General features: G+C 53.0%; 1 protein-coding gene and 1 long non-coding RNA gene across 2 annotated transcripts in view; both read left to right on the plus strand.

The window, feature by feature from the left end:
* The window catches only part of MEX3B (mex-3 RNA binding family member B), a 27,166-nt gene extending 25,356 nt beyond the window's left edge, over positions 1 to 1,810 (plus strand). The window contains 1 exon segment of the mRNA XM_025050418.1: positions 1 to 1,810. This exon segment is cut by the window's left edge and continues 110 nt beyond it. Within this exon segment, the coding sequence (XP_024906186.1) occupies positions 1 to 463 (463 nt within the window). The 3' untranslated portion in view covers positions 464 to 1,810.
* A 461-nt stretch (positions 1,811 to 2,271) lies between these two features.
* LOC112484028 overlaps positions 2,272 to 14,023 on the plus strand; it is a 23,497-nt gene continuing 11,745 nt past the window's right edge. The window contains exon 1 of the long non-coding RNA XR_003047870.1: positions 2,272 to 2,863. This is a non-coding gene — a long non-coding RNA (uncharacterized LOC112484028). The remainder of the gene's footprint in view (positions 2,864 to 14,023) is intronic.

The raw sequence follows: 14,023 nt of genomic DNA on the forward strand, positions 1-14,023 counted from the left end.
CAGCGCGCCCTCCAACGCCAACCTGGGGCTGCTGGTGCACCGCCGGCTGCACCCGGGCGCCAGCTGCCCGCGCTTGTCCCCGCCCCTGCACATGGCCCCGGGGACGGGTGAGCACCACCTGGCCCGCCGGGTGCGCAGCGACCCCGGCGGAGGGGGCCTGGCCTACGCGGCCTATGCCAACGGGCTGGGGGCGCAGCTGCCCGGCCTGCAGCCGTCCGACACGTCCGGCTCCTCGTCGTCGTCCAGCTCTTCCTCCAGCTCCTCGTCGTCGTCGTCCGGCTTGCGCAGGAAGGGCAGCCGCGACTGCTCCGTGTGCTTCGAGAGCGAAGTGATCGCCGCGCTGGTGCCCTGCGGTCACAACCTGTTCTGCATGGAGTGCGCCAACCGCATCTGCGAGAAGAGCGAGCCCGAGTGCCCCGTCTGCCACACGGCGGTCACTCAGGCCATCCGCATCTTTTCCTGAGGGCAGCGCGCCTGCGCGGGGGAAGGGGGACCCTCCCCTCCATCCTCAGGCCCCAGCTCCCGCGGCCGCCTCCTCTCCTCTCCGCCCTGCTCACACTCCGAGATCCAAGAGGGGCTTGGAAAGCTGTAGTATCCGCTCGTTTTTAAAATTTGATTTTTAAACAAGGGAACTTGCCAGGATATCTGCATCAAGAGTACTGTAGCCTGGGAAACCACCTGAAATGCATGCTCTATAAATAATAGGAACGGCGACCTTCTAGTAATGATAGTTTTTACACTGTACTTAATAGGAAGCTTCCAAAAGAAGAAAACCCCACAAGTTTTCCATTTTCGTAAAGTAGGAAAAAATGAACAAGTAATTATTATGAAGACGACAATAATAGTGCTATGGGATGTGTGGACTGTTTTGGTGTGTCCCCCTTTGTGGCTGGATTCCTACGACGCTTGTTCTAGAACACAGTGGATCCTTTCGGAATGCTCGCGGAAGGGCCAGGAGTTCCTGTGAAACCAGGACACTGCAGCTTTATTAAAGTTAAAGAAACTGTAACATATCTCTTATATATTAAAAACGTTTAAAAGTTTTAAAGAGAAATTGCATTAATACAGATTGAAGTATTTTATTCTTTTTTGACTTGAAAAATTATATTTCATATTGCAAAGATGTTTACAAGTATTTTAATTTAAGTTCAGTGAACTTTTTTGTAGCTGGGTTAAATCTTTTTATTTTAGTATGGCCTTATGGCAAAGAACACTGTATTATTTTAATAATCACAATTGTGACGGAATTACAAACCATAAAATGTGTAATGTTTTGAACAGTATTCTGTTGGGATGGAGATTTTTATAGGTTCAGACAAATCTTCTAGATCTGCTTCACCCAGCATATTTTCTATTCAGTGATATAAAGCATATTTTATTCTATATTATTACAAAAAAAAAAACGGAAATGTATAAACATGTCAAAAGGAACTGTCGATGCTTTCTAACATTTGTATAAATAGAATTCAGTGCAAGTTACAAAAATTCTGTTGCACCACTATAGTTTTAGTATTTCTATTTTAATACATTTGTTTACCACTTGTTTATGTATATGTAGGTGACGTTACTTGAGCTTAAATGTACTTTACTGAGCAAAGTTTAAGAAAATATATTTTATTTTATGATAAAGGGCCTTTAACCTCATGGTCAAATACTAATATTATATTTGCTGAGACAAGATTTGAAATTGTATCAAGAGTTTTATTTTTCTGACATTTAAAGTTCTACATAATAAAGGTAAAACTTAAGTAATGGTGCTACTTCATTTTTTAAGTATTTCTATATAAATAAAATATTGGAGAAAAATCTATCTTGTGTGGTGCCTTGATTTTTTTTCTTTTTAAACCTCTTGGTGTACTTGAGTAAGAGATCACTCTTAAGTTACGAGTTGAAGTATTTAACATCCAGGTCTATTATGTCGGCCATTTCATCAACGGAATGGACTTTTAAAAGCGGCCAGAGTTGTGTTTGGTTGGATGTATAGGCCATGGATGACAGTATTTTTTTTTATTTTTTATTTTTATTTATTTATTTTTTATTCTCTCTCTAGGTGTTAGGAGAAGTCCTTGCTCCTTTATGGCAGAAGTGTCTTCACTGAGCAGTGTGAAGACAATTTTATATTTACACGTTTGAACTGAGCATTGCAGCAGGCCTTGGACAGAAAAGTTTAAATTTGAATTGAGGCTTACTTCTCCATGAGACATAGTGGGCGCAGTGCCTAGGGGCCCAGAAAAATGTTTTAAAATTAAAAAACCCCAAAGGAAATTAAAACGTTCAACAAGGAAACGTTTTAGTTTTCAGGCCCACACAAACCTATTCGAATGCGCCTAAAACACGAAGAAAAAACATTAAACTATTTAAAGTTATATATCAAAAATAAACTTTGATGTTAATATTATGGAGGAAGCAGCCCAGGAAATCAAAAGGGCCTAGGGCCTGGGAGAGTCATAATTCTGCCCAGCTGGGCCCCTAAGTATAGCAGGCCTAAGGGCTGTGTCTTGGGAGGAAGGCAGTTTCTGCTTCCCGAGGATGGAGCTGGATTTGAGCACTGATTCTAACAGGCTTCTGCTGCAGGGCTTGCTAATTGGTGTTGACAGGCTGCTGGTGTTAACTTTATTGTTGTTTGAGAGAAGTTTTTGTTTGCTTTTGGCAGGCTACACCTGCTCCCTGGCTGTGGGGCTTTGTCAAGGGGTGGAGCCACAAGCTTTCACTCGACCTGAACTCTGCCCTCTGGAGAGTACTTAGGAATGACCAGACCATGAATTTCCAGCACACTTCCTGGCCGAGCTGACCCTGGAGAACAGTGTCTGCCCAGGATATGGCAGGCTTTCATTTTAATGTGATGATGGGTGACATTTAGCAGGTGAGTCCACAGGGTAGACTGTGATATATATACATAGGTGGTTCCTCTTTCTCTATTTGTATTTTTGTCTAGAGATTTAGTCTTTGCCTATATTGCAGCTCCTGGTTTGTTTGGTTTACGTGATGCTGTGGAAAGGGGAGGCAGGCGTTAGGGGTGGGAGGAAGAAATGGAACGGCTCTGCTTGGGAAAGTCCTGGCATCGTCTTCAACTCTGGAAAGTTCCCAGACAGTGTTTTCCCCCTTTTCTTCTCCCTCAAGGCCTGGAGGTTAGCTGAGGCCTGGCAAGGAGCAATATCCCAGTCCACTTTCCCCCTTTCCCTTTAGACGTTCGGAAATGCCTAGAACAGAACCCAGATTGTGTTTACACGTCCTTGGTAACGAACGTAACCTCGCTTTTCTGCGTTAGCAGAATGACTGCAGAGAAGGCGGGGAAACTTCAAAAGCCCTTGTTTGCTTGCGTTTCTCGTGGGCTCTTACGCGTGTGAAGATTTTTCGTGGGCCGCATGCTACTTCGGGGGGCCCTCTGAAGTCTTTCCGCAGCTGCAAACTAGCAGCTGACAGACGTCTGTCCCTCTACCTGCCGCTTTCTCTCACGCACACTAGCGCCTCACAGCTGGGGGTGACTTTGGAAAGTCCCTCCCCCTCGCTAGGCAATCTCTGGAGACAGTTTGGGGGCGTGACAGCTTTGCGGTCCTGGGTGGTGGCCAGGGGTGCTGCTCAACCTCCTCCAAGGCACCAGGAGGAATTATCCAGGCCGGGGCTGGAGACCAGGATGGAGAGCAAGCAGAGGGTCTTCCCTGCGGCTTACTCACAGCTGGGGGTCGGCGACGTTGTGCTGAAGGCCGACTCCGGTCTGGGGTTCCCCGCCACCCAGGGGCGTTCTGGAGATATCGGGAGTGTCGTGGGGGAGGCCAGGCCTCGAGGGCAGAGGTCTCATCCATCCATCCCCGTGCCCCTAGGAAAACCCACGGGGGTTCGTGACACGCAGTTGGAAAATCAGTGAACAAAGGCTGTGTTCCTCGAAATAACCTACATGGCCTTTGATAGGGGGCTTGTTTATTAAGTTAAGTAACTTCTGCATAGTGGAATTCTAGATGTTACAATAAACAGGGTCATCACCTCATTGTCCGAAAAGGCAAAATGCAAAGGACCTGCTTTTCGTAAGAGAAAAGTTTTATACGCAAAGCAGAGTTTCAGAGGTTATCATGATGGTGTTTGCCTTAAGATTCCTTCGACGCCTCAGAAGGCAGGTCAGCATCAGCACTGCAAGGAAATGATCACTTAAAAATCCCCTGATAAACAGGACTGCGGCATCTGGGGTTACTCATCACGGCCACGCCTTTACGGTGCGCATCGCGGATGGGTCACTCACACCCACGGCTTGTTCAGGGAGCCCTGCCGTTCTGTTAACTCTGCCTCTCACTTCTTTGCCGTGAGTCTTTGGGAAAATCACTTTATATCTTTCCCCCCGCCGTGTTCTCAGTTGGAATATTAGAAGGATGGACTCGTTTACTGCTTTGTAAATGAGTACCTTGAGAGGCTTATATGAGAGTAACTTGGAAAAAGTGTATAAAAGAGACATTCCTGAGGCCGCCCCTGGAAAATCTTATCCAATGCATTTGGGAAGAGGCTCGGAAATCTGCAGTTTAAAAAACGCCCCATCTCCATAGGGCACGGTTAGGTAAAGATACAAATACACACCGTTGACAACTCTGCGGAACGTGGTTAGAAAGAGTAAAGCAGCTTAATTTGTGTGGCCGCTGAGCGGTCTTCAGTATGTGTTCTCAAGAGGAAATACTTAAGTTTTGTGTAGTGTATACAGCCTGCTGTACTTGTGCTGACGTTGTGTACGGAGACGTGCCTACAGAGCCGATTTTATACCCTAGAATCTACCTCTGTGGAGGGAGGCGGTGAGTCGGGGGTCAGGCACGAGAGACAGACTTATTTTTGCTGAGTACGCTTCTATAGTGCTCGGATCTTTTCAAACGATGTATATATTACCCACTCCAAAACATTCTTCTGTAGTCGATCGTGACGCGTCCGCTGGGGCATCATCACAGACATTCCGCACTGATGTGGGCCGTTGATGGTGGGGAGCTGTGTATACGTGGGGGAGGGGAGTGCGTCTGTGTGACTTCTCCTGTAGTTTCTGATCCCCTTTAGCGTGAACCTAAAAGTGCACCCCAAAATAAAGTCTGTTAATTAAAAACAGATTTTAAGTGCTGGGCATAGGAGACCTATATGTGAATGAATGTAAGGCTAGATTGAGTGAGTGAGTGAGTGAGTGATTGATAAAGTAAGAACAAGGGGATTTCCAATGTGAAGCCAGGTTTGGGAACCACTGGGCAAGCTCTAAGACCCCTTCCGGGGAAGGGCAGAAGATAAGTTTGCCCAAGCGGGCCACGTGTGGACTGTAGAGAGCCTAGAAGGCTCCATTGAGAGTTTCGGGATGTGTCTTGCTGGCATCAGGGGACAATTTTCATATTGTTCTGGGGTAACCGCAGGCCAGATGGGCTGGCAACGTGCCGAGACAGGCTGGTGAGGAGCCACGGCCAGGATCCGGGGGGCAGATGGCGAGACTTGGGCTAGAAGAGCATTCGGGATGATGAGCATAAAGCGGAGAGAGTTGTAAGGGCCTCGAAGAAATTCTATGAGGTCGATACGTGAAATTGCTGATATCGAACCATTCTGACCCACAATTGCTGCAAATTCATACGGTTCAGGCTGATAGAACTGACAGTGTGAGGTGCACGAGGGTGTCTGGGGGGTGGGGGTGGACAAGGCGATTTGGGGATTTAAGGCGTCTGCGGCTGGGCCACCGTTACTCCACGTAGAGGAAAGAGGATGGTGGAGTGTCGTGGGATTTTGAGCAAATGCTTTCGCCGACCGTTCCCTGAATACATCCTGTGTTTCTTATGTGTTTGTGCCTCTGCCCGAACCAGCCTCTCTGCCTGTGAAGTACGTCGACTGTTTTAAAGAACAACGATCCCGGCGGAAGCCAGGTGAGACAGGTCTACCTGGGGCAGAGCGTGTGAACTCACTGGGGTGGGGGATCCAGCAAGGACCTGAAAGGCAGAGAGAAGCGGGCGCGTTCGCTGTGGGGCAGGTGGGCTTTGGACAGAGCGGAACCTGCAAGCATGTGCTCCTTTTTTTATTTTTTAAGTGTGACTTGAAAAACTCTGTGGTAAAATACACATAACACGAACTGTGCCATTTCCACCATTTTTAAAGTGGACGGTTCCGCGGTGTTAAGGGCATTCGCGATGTCGTGTAACCATCATCACCCTCCGTCTCCAGAACGTTTTCATCTTCTCAGAGTGAAACTGTCCCCCATGAAACGGTACGTGTGTGCGTGTGCGTGTGCGTGTGCGTGTAGCCTAACAACATCTCCCAGCCTTCTCATGGGCGTGGTTTTTACATAGTTGTCTTAACCAATGCATATATAATTAGATGCTCTGAAAATCTCCATTGTTGATTTGTGCTCATATGGATACTAACAGGTGACAGGCACATCCCTTCTGTTTATAGGAAACGAGTACATTTTCGAAGTTCCATTTATTTAATCTATTTCGAAATTAAGTTTGGAAATTCTACAGCATGTAAAGTTCAACCTTTGCCACCTGCTTCGAACTTTCTTTACGGCCAAGTGCTTTTAGAAAAATCTTGTGTTTCTGAGTATTTCGTTACGCAAAGGTTGGAGATTTTGAAGAACTGCAGAAGCGTAGCCTCTAAAGACTTGATGAACATTTTTCTAAAAGCGTAGCCAAACCGTGGAAGAAGCAACAGCAGCGCGTTAGCAGAGCAAAGATGGGCGGAGGACACAGAGGGAGAGAAGGGTCGCTGAGCATGGGGGGAAAGGTTAAACAGACGCGCACAGGATGTACACGGTCAAACAGGAAACGCGCTACAGCTGCCAGCCCTGAAAGGTAAGTTGGGAACAAGGGTTACAACACCTCGAGTGAGTACTCGAGATGCTGCGTGACGGAGAAGCGTCATTGAAACCATCTGAGGCACCTTCTCCGTCGTAAGAACCACTCACCGAGCAGCTCATAAAAGCAGGTCCAAGCGCGTGATGGCGGGAAGCAGCCCTGTGCCCACAAGGGGAACAGATTTGACCCTCAGTCTCACTACACGTCACATCTGAGAAGGAAAAAGCATTGCTAACTCTGTTTAAATGGCACATAGAAATAAAAACGCATTGTTATGTTATTAGTAACTATTAAGATTTGCCAAACAGCGTGTCTTACACTGGATCCTGCGCGTGTTAATTAAATATCAAAGACCAGCGGTGGTTTAGGAAGCTTTTAAGACCCATTTGTCGGTATTAGCAGTCTTTTAAATCTTCTCTTTGTGTGAGCATGTACATCAATGTGTTATTGTCATAAAAGTTTCATTCTGACAGCTCAGTGTTCGTTAATATACGTTTGGAAAAGTGCCAGTCAGATTCCAGCGATTCTACTCCAAAGAAGCGATCAAAGTGAATGAAGTCCTCCCAATCTATATATTTCCTGCTCAGGGAGAAAAGCCGTCTCAAATGTCGCTGAAAAACTGCTGAGAAGTTTGGGAGTGAGTGAATGGCAGAGGTGGGGGGATTTCGAAGTGACCGCCTGAACACCTTGCTGTCTGTTTCGCGGGCTTGGGGCCTCCAGGTCATTCGCCGTAAAACAGTGAGTGGCCAGGCTTCCGGGTCCTCGGTGGAACTAGGCCGCGTGTTAAATTTGGAGACCTGAATGAAGCCCCTTGCAGGGGACCCCAATTGACCCTGCCCTCGTGGTTAGGGTACTGAAGCTCCTGCATCCAAAGCAGTCTCCAGGATCAATCAACCAGACTGAGCAACTTCTCGGGAGACGTGAGTCTTCAGAAGTCAGAGCACAGGTCAGTAGGAATGTAAAACCACGTCCCGGCATGCTACGTGTCCTCACTTGGGTCCCGAGAGGACTCGGTGTCACCGGCTGGTCTGCGCCCACGTGGACACCACTGAGAAAAGGCTGGGCCTGGGTGAGAGGGAAGGACTGACCTCCCGCCTCTGGCTAAGAGCTCCAAGGCCGAGGAGGAGGACCGCCCGTTGTCCACTTGCTCTCGATGGCTCCTTAAAATCAAGTCCAGTTTACCGGCTGTCCCTACCTCTCATGCACAGTCACCTTGAGTCATGGAGAGGTTTGCAAACGTTGGGGTATCCGAGATGTCTGTGGAGATCACATTTAGCGGGAGCCAGGGAGGCGGCAGAGCTGGGAGACTGCCCGGCTCGTCGTATGTAGGAAGATGCCTCGTTTCAAATCCCAGAAACCCCGCTGCGTCCGTTTGCCGGGGCCGCCCCAGCACCACAGACGGACCGGCTCAGATGACAGAAATTCCCCGTCTCGTAGGGGTGCAGGCGAGAAGTCATCGTTCCTCTGTGCGTGTCTGTCTCTGTGTCCAAATTCCCGCCTTCTGTAAGGACACCAGACACTGGTTGAGCGTTCCCCCCGCCAATGATGCCATTTTAACTTGATTAGCTCTGTAAAGACCCCACCTCCCAATGAGGTCACAGTCTGAGATCCTAGGAATACAACATGTAGTTGTAGGGAACACAGTTCAACCCATAACACTTCCTGTGGCAGCTTAAGCAGAGTTCGACTGGATTTACATGCGGACTCCCCCAGGGTAGGCAGGTGGGGGCTGGTCTGGCGGCTCAGACAAGACAAGGGACTGCAGATCTTAACAGCTTTCTGCTCTGTCATCTGTTACGTGCTTGGTGCCTCACGGTCACAATGTGGCTGCTGCACACCCAGACCTCTCGTCTGTAGTCCTGGCGCAAAGAAGGGGTGAAAGGCCCAGTGAAAGGGCAAAGGGGGACCATAGAGAGCCAGTTTTCCTGGTGAGCCTTTGCCTCGTCATTCAGGGAACTGCCTCCGTTGGCCAGAACTATTCATATGCTTGTGAAACCAAATATTTTTGCCTGGGCATAGTGTCATCTTGAACAAAATCTGTGTTGTTTCGATAAGGATAAAAAAAGAAAGGGGGTCGATATTGGGCAAGTGGCAGTAGAGAGATTTAAGGAGTTAGGACTAAGAATGTGCCGAAGTCAGGGTCAAGGCTGAGGTCATCAGCCAGGTAGTTGGATGGGACCTGTCCGAGATGGGCAGGGACCCGTCTCGGGCAGGGAATGGGACCCGGAGCCTAGAGAGAGGATGAGCAGCATCCCCGAGATCGTCACCGTGCCACTCTGCGCCCCGTTGGTCTCCCCAAGAAACAGTGCCGTTCCCCAGGCTCAGCACTGAGCTCCGTTGGTGCAGGCTGGGCATGCGGAGGTGGCAGTGGCTGGACTGGCCACGGTCAGCGGGAGTCCACGCTGTCAGCCTCAGGCGTAGCCTCCGTCTCTCCGTGCGGGGCCCGCTGCGCCAGTGCTGGGTGAGCGATGACAGAGGCTGGCAGATGTCATCTTCTGTAGGTGGTTGTCCATTGTCCCTTCCACGGCGGATGCTTCTGGGCGGGAACTGAGGCGTGATGCAAACATCGTCAGGCACCGTGCCACTGCCACGCTCCCCCGCCCCCTCTGCATCGGACGGCCTTGTCCCCAGCCGCCCAGGGCTCTTTCTTTCGGGTCCTCGACCAGCCGGGTACAACCATCAGGAATCCGTGTGGTCCTGTCGGCCACTTCTCTTCCACACAACGTAGATAACCAGGCGCAGAGCGACACCCGCCATGCCAGATGCCGCCAGCGTCACGGGGTCGCCGAGCCGTCAGGCACGTGGCAGCGCTGCCCAGCGCCGCAGAGCTGCAGGAATCCTTTCTTGGCGCGTGGAGAATTGAACCCTGTGGGGAAGGGGCTCGAGGGGGGCCCTCTCCTCTCCCCCTCCGAGGGAGAGAGCCCGTGATGACTCGCACTCGGCGAGGCCCGGGTGGAGCGTCTCAGAGGAGACGGTGGGAAAGCGAGGCGGAGAACAGGTGCTGAGCGTCAGGGATGTTGGGGTGAGGGCGGGATGGCAGGCTGGGACCCCCGCGTTCAGCGCTTGGGGGCCGACTGGGTCTGACATCAGCGAGGGCTCAGGAGGGAACCGATGTCCTTGGGAGTGGGGTGGGGGCAGACGCCGGGCCCCGCAGACAGAGCCCGGAGCCCGAGGGTGCCGCGCGTGGGGGCCAGGGTCCTCGGGCCGCAGAGCCAGGACAGACTTGGGCCAGACGGTGGGCCTGAGGGGCACCTCCCTCCTGTCTCGGCTCCCGTCCGCTCTGCACTCAGGGATCCAGACGCCGTCGAGGAGGAAAGTCAGACTTCTCCCATGCAGAGTCTCCCGCTTCGCCTGACTCGAGACGCTGTCCACCCCTCCTCTCCGCCCACCTCGCCTGGCCCCTCAGCCCCCGTTACCCCTTCTGCTCCGACTCCCTCTCACCCGCCTTCCGGTCCCTTGCCAGCCCAGTGCTCCTCCTAGACCGCTGGCTTTTCCTCCCCTTTTGCTCTCTGGCTGCTTTTCTCCCCCGCTCCCCGCAAACAGACCCCCCCTCCCCACTTCCTGCCCCTGCCTCGCACCCCCAGCTCAGCCAGCTCAGGGCGAGGCCGCCTCAGCCACACACACGCACCTACCTTCACACACTCCCCTTCCCTTTGAATTCCCCAGACCCTCCTTTCGGCGGAGGGATTGACGTGTGACTTCAAAGTTTCCAGACACAGCAGATGTCACTGATTTGGCTTTCACTCGAGAGGTGAATCTGAATTCAAGAACTTTGACTTGGGAGGCCAATGTCTAGAGAAAGGCCATTTCATTCACCTCCGTATCAGGAAATCTCGTGCGAGTCTTCGCAGAAAGATAAGACTCATTCTCGTCCCTTCCTTAAAATACATTCGCTGATGTAAAATGCCTTACTTTGAAAGAAGTCAATATTTCCTTTACTCGAACTACAAAATCACTAAGGGAAACCACGTATTCCTCTGTTGAGATAAAACTGTGTTACGAAGGCTTACTAAAAAATTTTTTCCTAAGGCCCGATGAACAACTTTATCCAACATTCAGCAAACGAATGTTAAAATAAAAAATCAAACTGATAACATAAAATGCCCAAACATAAATGCTACAAACATAAAATGCCCAGAATATGCCATCGTGTATACAAGCGAGGAATGTTTTCTTTAAGGTGACAACAATTTTGTCATGAGCAGTTACTACTATTAGTCTGTTTGAAGGCGCACACTGATCGGATAGTCCCCCAGGTATTTGGGACCCAGAACTTGAGGTCGGGGGAGGCGGAGTCTCTGGGGTGGGAGGAAGAAGAGGCTGATGGGGTCTCGTAGACCACCAGGCTGGAGAGCCTCATGCTCCCTTGAGACCAAACCCCTTGGGGCAAGGTTCGTCACCTCGCCACTATTGATGTTTGCGGACAGGTTTTCTTTGTCCAGGGGGCTGACCGAGGCATCATGGGCTGTTGAGCAGCATCTCTGGCCACTACCCACTAGAGGCCAGTAGCACCCCTCCACCCTCACATGACAACCAAGAGCGTCTCGGGACAGTGCCACATGCTCCTTGGGGGGCAGATCGCCCTGGTTGAGGATCTGCCTTAGGCTGTAGTAAGGGGCGGCGGGGGCGGGGGGAGGCAGACCCTTGGGATTTCCTAGTAGAAAAGAAGCTTTTCCTGGCTGGATCCTCCAGACAGAGGCCCACTCAGGCCAGGAAAGCCTAGTGGGCAGCTGAGGAGGGGTCTCCACCCAGGCCCCACAGGGTTCCGGAGAAGCGGTGGGGACCCCAAAGGAGGAGGCGATCGATTGGGAAGCAGAGGCCACGTTTTCACCCACTGAGGCGCCGCCGCCCCGGACCCGGCCTTTGGGCCGCAGGGAGAGCAGCCCCGGTTCTCCAGCCGGGAGCCTCGTCCGTTCCAGCGCGCGCTTGGACATGAGGCGGAATCCGAGACAGCAGAGCCGGCGGCTGAGACAGGAGGAGGAAGCGCCCTGGGCAGTGACCTCAGCTGAAGTAGCTGGTCACTCCTGGAGGCTTCTGTGGCTTGGCCCGCCGCCAAGAGAGAGGAGAGGCAGCGGGAGAAGCATGCCCTGTCCTGCAGCAGCAGCTGGGGGCAGAAACGGCGGCTGCGTGGGCGGGAAAGCAGCTGGCCGGGCCGCCAGGAGCCCAGGGCTGGGAAGCGGGGGACGGGAAGCCCCTGCTGCACTGGGGGGCCAGGGGTCAGGCCCTCAGCCGTGAGAGAATCAGCGAAGTGGGCCGTCCCGTCCGTCCTTCCAGGCTCCCCACCGCCTGGCCGCAGGCACAGGGGTTCTGGGGGAAGGCTGGGAAGAGCTGACCTTAGGCTCACCCTGCCCAGGAGAAGAGGGTGGGACCAGGGCCTGTGAGGGAGGGAGCGGTCAGCCCCTCAGGAGCCTCACTGTTATATGGGACAGGTTTCTGTGGGTCAGGGTGCGGGGGGCCTGAGGGACAGACCTTTGACCCAGTTCCCTGCAGGGTGAAGAACCAGAACGGCCACCAGCCTGAGGGGAAGTGTTCGTGGGCGGGAGGCACGGGGCCCCACCCCTTCACCCTTGCGCCACCTCACGCCCCTTCCCTCCTAGCAGCCCCCAAGTGGGGAGCAGAATCTGTCTCCCGAGACCCCCCGCACGGAGCCGAGGGGAGGCCGTGACTCACGAAGAAATAGGGGTTCAGGGTCCACAGCCGTTTCCCTCTAGGGGATTGTTTTTGTTTAAGTCCCTCACGTGTGCCTCCGGGGGATGAAAGTCCACAAAAATTTTGCCCCCTGCGAGGGGCTCATCAGAGTATGTTTCAGCAAAGGGGTCGCGCTAGAATGGACCAAGACAGTCCTGTAGGACAGCCCCCTGGGAGGCCTTGGAGGAGAGACCGCCTGAGTCACCCTGTCCCCAGGGGCCAGAACAGGGCCTGGCAGAGGGAAGGCATCAGCACGTTTATAGATTGATCAGAGGAGTGAGTGAGTTAATTAGAGGGTGAACCCCCCTCTCTGTGGGCTCCAGCGGGAGCAAGGGACTCCACCGGCTCCCGGAGACAGTGGCTTTCTTTCACAGGGACCCGGGGCTGGGCGGGGAGGCTGACTGAGGTGGTCCTGTGCCCCCAGCTCCAGTCATCACTAAGACACAGGTGGCTCTGGAGGGGGGTGAAGCTTAAAGGCTGAGACCAGGTAGCACACGGATGGGCTCGGTCTGTCCCAGGCAAGCCACGGGGCAGCATGCTGGGCGGTGACAGAGGGAGAATGTCCTCACATGACGTCACCAGTCCCTCTCTGCTGTGACCACCCCGCTGGGAAGCCCTAAGGAGCTTCCGGGAGGGGAAGGGCTGTGGGCGACTTCGAACCTGTGGTCTCAACTGGCTTTGGACGTGAAATCAATCGTATTCGAGGTGGTCCTTTTCCATCGGGGGGACGGGGCCAGTCCTGAGACGCGGCACCTGAAGGAGCTAGGGGAGGAGAGGCTGGCTGGATCCTGGGGTCAGGGGTCGTCTGGACCTCAGGGGAAGGCTTGGGGACATGTCGCTGGCTCTCAGCCAGCTCCGGCCCAGTGGCTGAGCAAAGGGCGCCCAGTTACAGCTGCCAGGCGTGCTCAGGCTCCCGAGCTCTCCGTGTCCAGGTCTTGGGCACTGACCGCAAAGCGGCTCTGGCAAGCCTCCTGGAAGGCACTGCGTTTCCACCGAGGCCGGGTGGGGTGGGCACGGGGAGACAGCAGCATCGTCATCTGCCTGCACATGTCGCTGGCTCTCAGCCGGCTCCGGCTCAGTGGGTGAGCAAAGGGCGCCCAGTTACAGCTGCCAGGCGTGCTCAGAGGCTCCCGAGCTCTCCGTGTTCGTGGCCAGGTCTTGGGCACCGACGGCGAAGTGGCTCAGGCAAGCCTCCTGGGAGGCACTGCGTTTCCACCGAGGCCGGGCGGAGCGGGCACGGGGAGACAGCAGCATCGTCATCTGCCTGCCACCAAGTTTGAACTTGTGATGGCCACGGCACAGGAGCAGAGGAGGGACACAGGGCGACGCCTGGATGTCCCTGAGAGTCAGGAGCGTCCTGACCCCAAGCGCAGGAGGGTGCCTGGCGTTTCTGGGGTGGGCAGGGGCCACCCTGGGAAGTGTAGTTAGTTGTCTGAGGAGCAGCTACCTGGGCATCCTTACTGCTGCAAGTTGGCCTCTGTCTTGGATCCTGAAACAAGGCTCATGGCACAGTGGTTGTGTCTCTTCCTCCTGGAAAGACGGCC

The sequence above is a fragment of the Pteropus alecto genome, unplaced genomic scaffold (genome assembly GCF_000325575.1).
Source record: "Pteropus alecto unplaced genomic scaffold, ASM32557v1 scaffold60, whole genome shotgun sequence".
NCBI classification, from domain to species: domain Eukaryota; kingdom Metazoa; phylum Chordata; class Mammalia; order Chiroptera; family Pteropodidae; genus Pteropus; species Pteropus alecto.